This window comes from Ursus maritimus, unplaced genomic scaffold (genome assembly GCF_017311325.1).
Source record: "Ursus maritimus isolate PB19 unplaced genomic scaffold, ASM1731132v1 scaffold_20, whole genome shotgun sequence".
Taxonomy (NCBI): Eukaryota; Metazoa; Chordata; class Mammalia; order Carnivora; family Ursidae; genus Ursus; species Ursus maritimus.
Window position 1 is genome coordinate 26,121,253 of NW_024424453.1, and position 13,009 is coordinate 26,134,261.

At 38.8% G+C, this 13,009-nt stretch overlaps 1 protein-coding gene across 2 annotated transcripts in view; it reads left to right on the top strand.

Moving 5' to 3' along the window:
- STAG1 (stromal antigen 1) overlaps positions 1–13,009 on the top strand; it is a 467,337-nt gene that overhangs the window by 341,350 nt on the left and 112,978 nt on the right. For both annotated transcript variants that reach the window (XM_040636781.1, XM_040636782.1), the window contains 3 exons: positions 4,979–5,077; positions 5,584–5,663; positions 12,812–12,919. In XM_040636781.1, coding sequence (XP_040492715.1) covers positions 4,979–5,077; positions 5,584–5,663; positions 12,812–12,919 — 287 coding nt within the window. The remainder of the gene's footprint in view (positions 1–4,978; positions 5,078–5,583; positions 5,664–12,811; positions 12,920–13,009) is intronic.

Sequence of the window (13,009 nt, forward strand, 5' to 3'; positions counted from 1 at the left end):
CAGCTGCAACCCAGCAGACCCTATCTGCTTTTAGTTTCACAGAGTGGTCAGTAAACCATGGTTTACTGTCAACAAGCACATTTTTTAATCTTGTGCCCGAGGTAGCCCTAGGAGGGGCCAAAGCATTCCCTCTGGGTTGTTTGTGCCTTTCTGATAAGCTGGCTGTTTGCTTCTGGAGCCTGCTAGTCCCTTGGGATTCTGGCCAGGACTGATATTGGATGTACCATTTCCATTTTATGATTGAACTTTGTTGAGCCTTTTTAATTTTATTGGTAGGCTTTGTAATCACCCAAGTGAAAATGGGCAGTTCAGGTTGCAGTGTCATATGTGGCATTCTGGATGTAAGATGCCCCATCTCTATTAGTGCCCAGTAGCAAGCAAGGAGATGTCATTCGAAAGGGGTATATTGCAGGGCTCCTGGGTGGCTCAGTCAGTTAAGCATCTGACTCTTGGTTTCAGCTCAGATCATGATCTCATGGGTTGTGGGATTGAGCCCCACGTTGAACTCTGTGCTCAGTGGGGAGTCTGCTTGAAGATTCTCTCCCTCTGCCCCTCCCTCCTCAGATAAATCTTTAGAAAGGGTGGGGGCTGTATTGGTTAACAGCTTCTGGAGGTTTGCAGATACAGAGTTCATGAGGCCAGTGTACCCCATTGCCAATTTCCTGCTGCCACAGACCAATCAGTATGTAGGGGGGTTGTGGAAACCTGCAGTTCCATCAGACTAGCAAGTTTCAGAGGTCCCAAAAAGGTGTGCCTGGCCCATGTTGAACACCTTCTAAGGCCTGCTACTGCAAAAGACTTCATTTAAAATTGGCTACTTTGTGGGTCATCTCAATGGAAGGAGCCAAGAAAGCACCTTGGTGGGACACATGCTATTTTAACTATCCAGAGAGGCCCTCTAGCTTCTGGGCTTCCTTTTTATTAGTGTGTGCCTCCAGGGCCTATATTTTTTGTATGATTGTCTCTGGGGTACTTCTTTGGTTTCCTACCCACGTTGCCCCTAGGAATTGTACCTGCTGTGCCAGGCCCAGGACCTTATATGGTTTTATAGTCAAATTGGCACTAATCATTCCATTAGTGACTATGTATAGCACTATAGCCACATGTTTTTCAATTAGCCCTACTGTCAGGATGTTGTTAATGTAATGGATGACTAAAATGTCAGTGGGGGCTTAGGCTTATTGACGATCAAGCCCCATTTAATAATGGCACATTGCAGGAGTACAGTAAAAGTATATTGCAGGCTGTTCTGTGTGAATGCAAATTGGTCCTGATCCTCAACCTGCAAAAGGACCGAGTAAAAGTCATTAGCCAGATCAGTAACAGTGTATAAGTTTTCCATATAGATTGCCACCATTGCAGTAATGGTGATAGTGTCAGGGGCCAGAGCAGCAACTTCTGTGTTTAACCTGTGATAATCTGTCAGCCTCCAAGCTCCAGAGGCGTTCCTGACTGGCCAGACTGGGCTGATAAATTATGACAGGGTGGTTATCAGACCTCTGCTTATCTTAAGTCTTGAATTAACAGAATAATGTCTTTTTCAGTATTTTTGTTGAACAGTATGCCATGGTTTGGGCATGGAGTTGGCAAGGAATGTACCTTGTCCATTATGCTTGAGTCTGTCCTTGTTTTGGTGCCTACCACTTGACGTGGTGGTGGTGTTCAGGACTGCACACAGCCAAATGTGAATACCTATTTATGTACTCAGTGGTGGGAACCATAATCATTAGCATCCAAAATGGTCCAAAGGACCCCATCCACAAGCACATGTGGACTTACTATCGTGAGTAACTGCACCCTCCTCAAAACTACCCAAAGCCACTGTTTTAATCATACCCCTGTGGGGAGCTAAAATTATTATCATTGGGGCACTAATACCCAAGGGCCCCCAAATAAATAACTAAAAATCTTTAAAAAAATTATTGAGGACAAACTGAGGGCTTCAGAGGGGAGGGGGGTGGGGGAATGGATAGGCTGGTGATGGGTATTAAGGAGGGCACGTGTTGCATGGTGCACTGGGTGTTATATGCAAGTAATGAATCATGGAACTTTACATCAAAAACTAGGGATGTATTGTATGGTGACTAACATAATAAAAAATATTATTAAAAAAATTGAGGAGCAGGTATGTGTTAGGCACTGTGTTAAGCAGTATTCACATTTCAATCAGGTTTTGTGTAATGGAAAAACAAAGCTTTTAGATAGTATAATAGAAATAACTTGCAGAGTATAGTTGAGCCCCAGAATAGAGCAGTTACCAAAAAGGCAACTGGAGTTTTCATCTAAGTTATTTTACAGTTTTCTGAAGTACTATAATGGGTGCCATCTTATTTAATTGTTAAGTTCCTGTAGTGTAGGCAGGGCATGTTATAAAGAACCAAGACTTGGGAGGAGAGGTAGTTGATTGGGAAGCTTCACTGGACAAAGTAAAGATAAAATTCACTTAATGTCTTTCTTCTACCTATAATTGGTTGTGTGAACTTGGATAGATGAAGTTATTTCATCTTTGACGGCCTTGTTTTCAAATCTATAATTGGAGAAAAGTGAGGAAACTATTTTCTTGCTATCTTTGATCTGGGGTTATGATTTTATGTTGGGACAGCTGTCCTTAGTCTTTTGCTTATCCATTGTTGATTTTTTGTGAATATATGTACCACATAATACTTTTGTTGGCTTTCCGCCCTCTTACTTCCTGGAAGACCATGTCCTGTGAGCCATTTCCATAGATCTCTGTGGACTGCCCTTTGACTTTGCTGCCCATTAAAATTATTATGCCTGCGCCCCGCAGCAGCTAATAGTTATGAGATTCTACATTGTCTCTGCTATTCTGTGCGCTTATCTCCATTGCTGTCAGAAGCTGAATTTTGAGTGTCTTTTGTCAGCCCTAGATAAAGAACACAGTTACTATGGATCTTCCCAGTAATGTCTGTGCCCCCATCACCAGTATTTTCTTTATTGCCTTGGTAAACAGTATTCTCTGAGCCCTCATGAGGAACATATTCAACTGGTAGGTCTTCTGAGCTTTATAATAGACCCTTTCTAGCATGCTTTTCTGTATCTCTAAATTCCTTCTTTCATAGTCTGCCACAGTGATTTTGGCATCTCTGTTTCATTTAATATGCACCATTGCTTTTTCCTAGAGATATCCAGCAAGATGTTAGGCCATTTTCAAAGGCCCTTACAGAGCCTTACATCCTGTTTCAAAGGACAATGCCCTATATCTAAGAACTCGCCCATATCCTGTTTTCTCTTTCCACACCCTCAGCAACCACCAGCATATTTTCCTAGTTCTTGCTGGTCGAAATTGGCCCATTTCTGCAGCACTCTGTAGCATATATTCAATTACTAACTTCATATTAGAGGGTTATCTTAGAGGATGTCCTGCCCTGAAACAAGGAGGTTAGGCTGTTTTATGCTGTATCATTCTCCACTGGCTGTGGACCTCACCCTGGAGGGAGGGAAAGGGTATAGACAGGAGGGTAGTGTGGAGCATAACCTCCCAAGAATCTCTGTGCCAGGTGATTCTTTTCAACCATGGTCGGTGCTCAGAGAAAGGTGCAGGTGTGAACCATTAGCAGTCAAGAGAGCAGCAAGCAGGAAGATTAGCCTTGTATAGTAGAATATGGAGATCTGGGTTGGGCATCAAGAGCATCTCCTGCAGGTATCCAGGTACCTCCTATGTGCTAGTGACTTTACCAACAAACATCATCTCATTCAATGGTGTACTAGAGATAACCTGAATCGGGTCGCAAGAGAGTTATTATGCACATCCCTTTGCAAATATGAGTTCAGTAACATCTCATTGGTAGCACGGAATTGTGGATGGAGTATTTACATCACGGAAATATGCAAATGGAACAATTCAGGGCCCCACCCCTCAGAACTGGTTGTTAAACTTTCACCAGTGGGGCATCTGTTTGGCTCAGTGAAGTGTTGGACTCTTGATTTCGGCTCATCAGGTCATGATCTCAGGGTTGTGAGATTGAGCCCCTCCCCGCCAGGCTCCATGCTGGGTATGGAGCCTGCTTAAAATTCTGTGCTTCCCTCTGCCCCCTCCTCCCTCTCTCTAAAAAATAATAATAATAATAATAATAATAAACCATGACCAGCATACATCTGCATTTAAATCCTTGCTACAACCTTATGAAGTTGGTTATCACCATTTTATAAATGAGAAACTGAGTATCAGATTGATTAATATACTTGACCATCTTGTTGCTAATAAGCTTTGGAATTGGAAATAAAATCTAGTTTTGTTTGATTCTAGAACTTGGACTTCTGTTATAGCACATTGCCTTTTTTTTTTTTTTTGAAACATCGAAATTTCAGTGTTTTGAATATGTTGAGAGAATTAGCTGAATTTCTAGATGATCCTGAATGTACTTTGTCCACCAACATTTTCTACTCCAAGTTAATGACTTTATTAAAGATACTCCACTAATATGTAGCAGCCTCAGAACATTTCACTCCTACCAGTTTGCCTCTGTTCTAAATATTTTTCCCTTTACCTGTTTTCTTAACTCCTGTTCCTGGAATGTAAAAGGCACCCAGAAAATATTTGTCAAATGAATAAATGATGACCCTATAATATGAAATTAGTTTTTTCTACAGGATTATTTAGTAGTTATATAAAGGGCAAATCAGCATACCCTTCTCAAATTAAAATCATAGGTTAAAAATTTTCTCAGAATGTCACAGTACGACATCGGAAACACTCCGTGTTGAATCAGAGATGATAAATATTTGAAAAAGGTGTAGCTTACTCTCAAGTAACTAAGGGGTTTCCAGTGCATTTTTAATTAAACAGAAGTACAACACTGTACAATTGCTCGGTTCCACCCTGTGTTGAATCAGAATATGATGTAAATTGAATGGATAAGCTGAAAATTACTTTAGTCTTCACATAGGCTTAAATCTTTTCAACTTTTGTGGCATGGAATTGACCGCTTCTGTTGTGTTTTTATTTGTATTTCTGAAGCAAGGAGAAGTCAGACTGAAATGTTTGAAAGCTCTACAGAGTCTATATACCAATAGAGAATTATTTCCCAAATTGGAGTTATTCACTAACCGATTCAAGGTAAGCATCAAGAATGCTTAGTTTGTTTTGTTTTTTTACTTTTAAAATGCTAGTTATGGCTAGTTTAACAAATAACATTACCATAACAAGTGTTCATATTCTTTACTACATGTTCTTTAAATAAGCCTGTATTAAATAGATGAATGAATTTCTGCTTTACAAAAGATATTACCAACATGAGTTCTTACTTACTGCCTTCAACAGAAGGCTCTCCTGCTTAAAAGAACATTTTCTTTATAAACAGCTTTTTATAGTTATATTAATTTTGCACGTTAAGGTTTATTTGTCTTAGTGTTAGGGACTGCTGATTGATGAGAAAGATTTTAGATTATGAACATTTATACTAATACCTCCTTTGTATGGATTATGATAATATGGGTTTAAGAGTAAAGCTTTCCATTTAATCTACTATTAGTCTTGCATGTACTCCCCAAAGATATTGCTTTAGGTTTGTCCCATTTTATTTTCTGCTCATGTTTGGCTTGATTTTTAATTTTTTTTTTCAGGATCGCATTGTATCAATGACACTTGATAAGGAATATGATGTTGCTGTTGAAGCTATTCGGTTGGTTACTCTGATACTTCAGTAAGTATAGTATTTGTTAATAATTTAATATTGGGAGCACCTGGGTGGCTCAGTCAGTTAGGTGTCCAGATCTTGATGTCAGCTCAGGTCTTGATCTCAGTGTTGTGAGTTCAAGCCCTGCACTGGGCTCCATGCTGGGTGTGAGCCTACTTAAAAAAAAAAAAAATTTTTTTTTTTCCAATGATTTAATCTTGGTATTTTAATGTCTTTTCCCCGGCATTATTGATGTATTTCCCAATATAACACTAATGTATATCTTAGCACTTTAGGTTCTACTTTTACAGTTTAAGGTTAGGTTTGAAACAAAATGTTTTGTTTTTCTCTCTTTTTGTTTTTTATTTTGACTGGTTTGTTCCATGTAAAAGTTCTCTTATGCAGTCCAGAGAAAATATCAGCAAAGTAACATACCTTTTTATTTAAAGAGAGAGAGAAGACCTCAAAAGGTATAGGTTTTTCAGATAGGCTCCTTTGGAATGGTAGAAACTATGAGAAAGGACATAAGGCATTTAAATTGTGTCATTCATATGATAGAAATTTTTAAATAGCACTAATTATCTATAAAGCTTTGACTTAAAGCTGGGAAGAATGTTTGTGAGAGAATGTAGGTCTTAGCAAAGTCATTACAAATCCTCCTCCCAATTTGTTATACTGTATCTATCACATACCAAATACCATCTAGGTCAGGCTATTGTTTTGATCTTTTTTACCCCTTTCTGCTCTAGTACCTACTCTTTATCATTGTAGTTTTATAATACAGTATGTGTTATAAATAAGCCCTCCTCTTTTTGGTTGATTCCTCCTCCTTTGCCTTTCTTTTTAAAATCCACTAGCTACTTGTGGATTATTTTTCTTCTATATGAACTTTTTTTTTAAGTGTGTCTTCTAATTCCTCAAAAACTTTGGCTGGGATTTTAAGTATTAGGACTACATTTGTTACCCAACCATCTGTTATAACCGCTAACTCAGGAGACAAATGGGTAAACCTTCGCGTGCTGCTATAGCCACACTACTCCTTCCCATCGAATAATGAAGGGTCTGGACAAATCGAAAGCATAGCTCCTGGCTAGACTTGCCAACACTATTGACGAACAAACTCAGGTAAACTCATCCCAGGAGAGGCCAATAACTCAAGAGGTGAAAGTTTGGAAAAGAGAAAGGGAGCAGGGGGACATGGCAGGCTCAGGTCTTAACAACCAACCTCACCAGCACGTGGAAACCTAGCATTCTATAGAGAGAGGTCCAGGGGGTGGGGGTGGTACGTGCAAGAGAGCAGGCAGAGAGCGCGCAGTCACTAGTGAGAGTCAGTATGTGTTTAGCCCACCGTCATGGGCAGGGAAGGGAATGTGTGGGGTGTAGTCTTCCAGGCATTCTGTTGCTACCAGAGCTTTTTTGGTCTGGCTGCACAGGATGTTCCAGTCATTGCAAAACACCTTCATCAGTGCCTCAAGAAACTGTGATAAATCAGCACAATGGGTTTCGGTTAGAGCATGGTTGATTAGAGTTAAGCTGTCTTGTCTGTTTCTGGTTTTAACTGTTGGGGTCTATGGTTGAGGAACAGGGCTCTCTAACACATTGGATTTTATGACAGGTTTAGGAGAGAATTCAGCTCTTTATAATTATATGTCATTTATGCATCTAACTGATGCATTTCTCTATTCATATCTCATTAGATATTCTACAGAAGGTTTAATTATTTCATGTTTTGGGTTAATTCTTAAGTACTTTATGGTTTTGTTGTATGATTAGTATTTAGTGTTAAAGGTATTTTCTACTTGATTATTGCTGGGACATAGAAATGTTTAATTTTTATGTTAGTCTTATATGTGCAACCTATTAGAAGTCTTATGTATTCTGATGGTTTGTTGATTCTCTTGGATTTACTATGTAGATTATTATACATCACTGGCAAACAATTTCAGTTTTGTCTCGTTTTTTAACCTTAACATTTTTGCTTTATTCTCTTTATTGCTTTATTCTGGTTTATTCTCTCCTGCATCAGGCAGGACTTTTAGCACTATGAATTTACCACTGAGAGTGGATCCTTTTATTTATTTATTTTTTTAATGTTTTTTTATTACATTATGTTAGTCATCATACAGTACATCCCTGGTTTCTGATGCAAGGTTCGATGATTCATTAGTTGCGTATAACACCCAGTGCACCATGCAATACGTGCCCTCCTTACTACCCATCACCGGCCTATCCCATTCCCCCACCCCCCTCCCCTCTGAAGCCCTCAGTTTGTTTCTCAGAGTCCATAGTCTCTCATGCTTCATTCCCCCTTCTGATTATCCCCCTTTCTTTATCCCTTTCTTCCCCTACCGATCTTCCTAGTTCTTATGTTCCATAGATGAGAGAAATCATATGGTAATTGTCTTTCTCTGCTTGACTTATTTCACTTAGCATTATCTCCTCCAGTGCCGTCCATGTTGCAGCAAATGTTGAGAACTCATTCTTTCTGATGGCTGAGTAATATTCCATTGTATATATGGACCACAACTTCTTAATCCAGTCATCTGTTGAAGGGCATCTCGGCTCCTTCCACGATTTAGCTATTGTGGACAATGCTGCTATGAACATTGGGGTGCATATGGCCCTTCTCTTCACTACGTCTGTATCTTTGGGGTAAATACCCAGTAGTGCAATGGCTGGGTCATAGGGTAGCTCAATTTTTAACTTTCTAAGGGACCTCCACACTGTTTTCCAGAGTGGCTGCACCAATGTGCATTCGCACCAACAATGTAGGAGGGATCCCCTTTCTCCACATCCTCTCCAGCAATTGCTGTTTCCTGTCTTGTTGATTTTTGCCATTCTAACTGGCGTAAGGTAGTATCTTAGTGTGGTTTTGATTTGAATTTCCCTGATGGCTAATGATTTTGAACATTTTTTCATGTGTCTGTTAGTCATTTGTATGTCCTCATTGGATCCTTTTATTCTTGTTCTAGGAAGGTATTTAAAGTTCTTTGTTGCTGTGATTTCTGAGATAGGTTTTTTTTTAATAATATTTTTTTTATTATGTTAGTCACCATACAATACATCCCTAGTTTTTGATGTAAAGTTCCATGATTCATTACTTGCGTATAACACCCAGTGCACCATGCAATACGTGCCCTCTTTAATACCTATCACCAGCCTATCCCATTCCCCCACCCCCCTCTCCTCTGAAGCCCTCAGTTTATTTCCCAGATACCCCTTTTCTTCTTAAGTATTTTCAAAGACATTCAATGATAAATATTTTGATTACATTTATAATTACTGGTTTAATTCTGCATTATTCAGTAGTATGTTTCTATTCTTTCCAAATCATTTTTTTTAAGGTGTCATTTTTTATTTTATTGTATTGTCTGAGAATGTGTTCTGAATGGTTTGGTCAATTTCTAAGTTTTCTAAATATGTTTAAAAATAACTATCTAGGGGCGCCTGGGTAGCATAGTTGGTTAAGCCTCTACCTCTTGGTTTTGTCTCAAGTCATTATCTCAGGGGGTTGTGAGATTGAGCCCCGCATTGGGCTTTGCCCTCAGCACAGACTCAGCTTGAGATTTTGTCTCCCACTGCCCCTCCCGCTCATGCGCTCGCACTCTTTCTCCCCCAAATAAATAAATCTTAAAATAAAACAACAACAACAACAAAAAAAACCTCTCTAATTACGTTCTGTATTTACATTTGTTACTTTGAATTTGTTTAAATTATATAGCTTTGAAGTGTTTTCCTTTTCAAGTCTGTTTTAAAGTATTTGGCCCCCTACTTACTCTTTCCTTGTAAATTTCACAAACTTACCAGGATCTTTCCCTCAAACAAACAAAAAAAATACTTGACACTCCACTTACCCACCTGTTTTGTTGGAATTGTCTGGAGTTTAAGATCTGCATTAATGCTATACATGTGTGTCCTTGTTTATTTCATTTTAATACTTATTTAGAGGGGAGTAAACTTTCCTTTGATATTTCTTCTTCCTTTATTTCTAGGGGAAAGTAACTATCTCATAGTCTTCTCCAAGATTATTTCTACTGCTAATTTATTTCCTTAAAGGGCGTTTTCAAATCATCTGAGACCTTGTTGGCTAAAAAATCCTACTTTCATAACAATTTAGAAAATGGTTTGACTGGTTTCAAAAGTCTTTTAAGGTTCCTTTCTACATTTTCATTGGAAGAGATACAGGTAGAGCATGTCTTGTTTAGGAGGTACAGTTATGGTCCTTCAGTTGTGTCAGATACCTGATTCATTAGGTGGATTCCTCAGAGATCTCTCCCTGCTCTATAGGTATTTGTGACTTTAGTTTCCCAGAGTAGACAGTGCCTCCTCTGGCTATTTACTTTGAGTGTCAGCCCCTGACCTTCACGTTTCTCTGTTGGAGTTGCTTGCCCTATAGGTAGTCTCATTGGGCAGTCTTTTAAAACTATTCAGATTGGCTCCCTTTCAGTATTCCATATCTGGTCTACAGGAAACACAGCCTGTTTATGGATGGTCCCCTTCTACCCCTTTTCTGTTCTTTTCTTTTCAGTTATGTTCAGTAAGCCACCATATAGTACATAATTAGTTTTTGATGTAATGTTCAGCAATTCGTTAGTTACACATAACACCTAGCACTCATCACAACACGTGCCCTCCTTAATACCCAGCGCCCGGTTACCCCATCCCCCCACCCCCTCCCTACTGTAACCCTCAGTTTGTTTCCCGGAGTCCAGAGTCTCTCGTGGTTTGTCTCCCTCTGTGATTTCTTCCCACTCGGTTTTCTCTCCCTTCCCTTCTGGTCTTCCATGCTATTCCTTATGTTCCACATATGAGTGAAGCCTTATGATAATTGTCTTTCTATGCTTGACTTATTTTACTTAGCATAATCCCCTGAAGTTCCATCCATGTTGATGCAAATGGTAGGTGTTCTTTTCTGATGGCTGAGTAATATTCCATTGTATATATGTACCACATCATCTTTATCCATTCATCTGTTGAAGGGCATAGCAGCAATGTCCACAATACCCCTTTTCTTCTTGATTTACTACCATGGGTTGCTCTAGTCAGCTTTTCACATTTATACTTTTTTAAGCTCTGTACCTGATACCATTTCCTAAACCTCCTCACCGTTGTAAGGGATGTTTATAAAGTTTTTATAGTGATTCCCCGAAACTTTGTGCTCCAGTTTGGCTTGGGGAGGTTTCAGAGTTATACAGTACTCTGACATTTTCTCTTGAAACAGATTCTCCATCCATTGTATTGCTCAATCCCCTAATTTATATATTATTTTGGTGAGTAATGAGCTAAGGATCACAAAATCAGGTTTCCAGTCTTTTACAGTATTTGCATGAAATGATCTGGCTTTATTTCTCTTGGCTTACGGGATCTCTGTCAGAACAACAGGTAAAGTCACATGTAACACCCTGTTATATCTCCTTTAAATTCTGTTTCTGTCTGTTAATTTTCCTTCTTTTGGCATAGATTATTTTCTTTTCACTTACAAGTTTGGATTCATGAGATATCTTGTTAAATTTTGCTTCCTATGAGTTTAACTGTCTCCTGAGGGTATTAGCTAATTTAGCTGATGATGTATAATTGGATGAAGGAGTAAAACGTAGGCCTTAGCTTTGTGCCCCTCTTCATAATTTAGGGGTATGAGTTGGGCATGGACAAAAACACTTCTGCTTCAGGACAGAAAGCCTGTGGTTGTAATTTGTAACTCTTCCTCAGCAGTCTTGAAACTGTCTCCTTCAGGGGTGCCTGGGTGGCTCAGTCACTTAAGTGTTTGCCTTCAGCTCAGGTCATGATCCCAGGGTCCTGGGATCAAGCCCTGCATTGGGCTCCCTGTTCGGTGGGGAGTCTGCATCTCTGTCTCCCTCCACCACTCCCTGTGCTCTGGCTCTCTCTCACTTGCTCTCTCTCTCAAATAAATAAAATCTTTTGGGAAAAAAACCTGTCTCCTTCAGTGGTAATTTCATGACCTTAAGGATATGGAAGGGAAATACAGGGACAGTGTGGGTCATGGGCTAGCCAATCTGCCTACACCTGTTGTTAATTTCTCATTGCTTCTTGGTTCCAGCACAACCCTGTTGATACCCTCTCACACTATATTTGGATACTGTTTTTGCTTCACAGTAGAATTACAACAGCCATTGTTGGGGGGGGGGAATGTACTTTAAAAAAGTGCTCTAACCTGTGTCCCATCCTTGATAGCCAGCTCTTTTTCATTCAGAGCTATAGTCCCTTATACTGTGATGCAACTATACCTTCTTTTGCTGCATAGGTTACTCTCATTTTATGTTTCTTTGAGAGATCCCTCAACTTCCTCTTCTGAGGCATCTCTAGGATTGAATTCTGAGGAATGAACTTATACCCACCCCTACATCTTGTCAAGCCCCGTACAGCCCAAGAATTCTATACTTTATCTAGTCATTGTTAATCTCTAATCATATCAGACATTTTTAAGCATGTTAATAGAAAATAGATATTCCTTTTTTGAGAAAAAAAAAACACATTCTGGCAAAGTAAGAAATGACTCAAACTTTAAGAATACATGAGTGGAAAGATAGGAAATTTGTGTTAGTAAAGGAATGGTTGTGACCTCTGAATCTACTTTATATAGAAAAAAGACTAAATGGTATTTTAAGTATGGTGATAAAATATAATTTTTAAAATAGACATTTCTCTGGGGCTCATGGCTGGCTCGGTGGAATGTGTGACTCTTGATCTGGGGTTGTGAGTTTAAGCCCCACATTGGGCATAGAGCTTACTTAAAATTTAATTAATTAATTAATAAGTTAAATAGACAATTCTGTAAAGAAGAATTACATACTATAATAATTTAACTGTGAAACAGATATATTCCCAGTGCCTATCAAAAAATGTTATGCACCTTGAAAGAAATTGAGCTGATTTGGGCTATATATATAATCCCAGGGTACCATGGGCATCCTTTGTGTGGGAAGAGATGTGGACGTTTTATTTTCTTTTTTTTATCTGTATTTTCTGAATTTTGTATAATGATTAGGTATCTTTTATAATTAGAGAAATGTTACTTTCAAAATAAGAATAAAAAGAGATGAAAATAAAATCAATATGGCTTGAGCTTTTATAATGAACTTTACAAAATTTAAATAAAGATAGAACTGAAAGTAAACATTTATTTTGGCTCAGATGTTGCTTTGTGAATTTTTCAGTGGAAGTGAAGAGGCTCTTTCTAATGAAGACTGTGAAAATGTTTACCACTTGGTGTACTCAGCACATCGCCCTGTTGCTGTGGCAGCTGGAGAATTCCTTCACAAAAAGTGAGTTAATTACCTTTGAAACCAGATTCTACTTTTGTATTTTGTTTTGTTGTTGTTTCAGAGTTAGTAGAAGACAGTAATAGTGAGTAA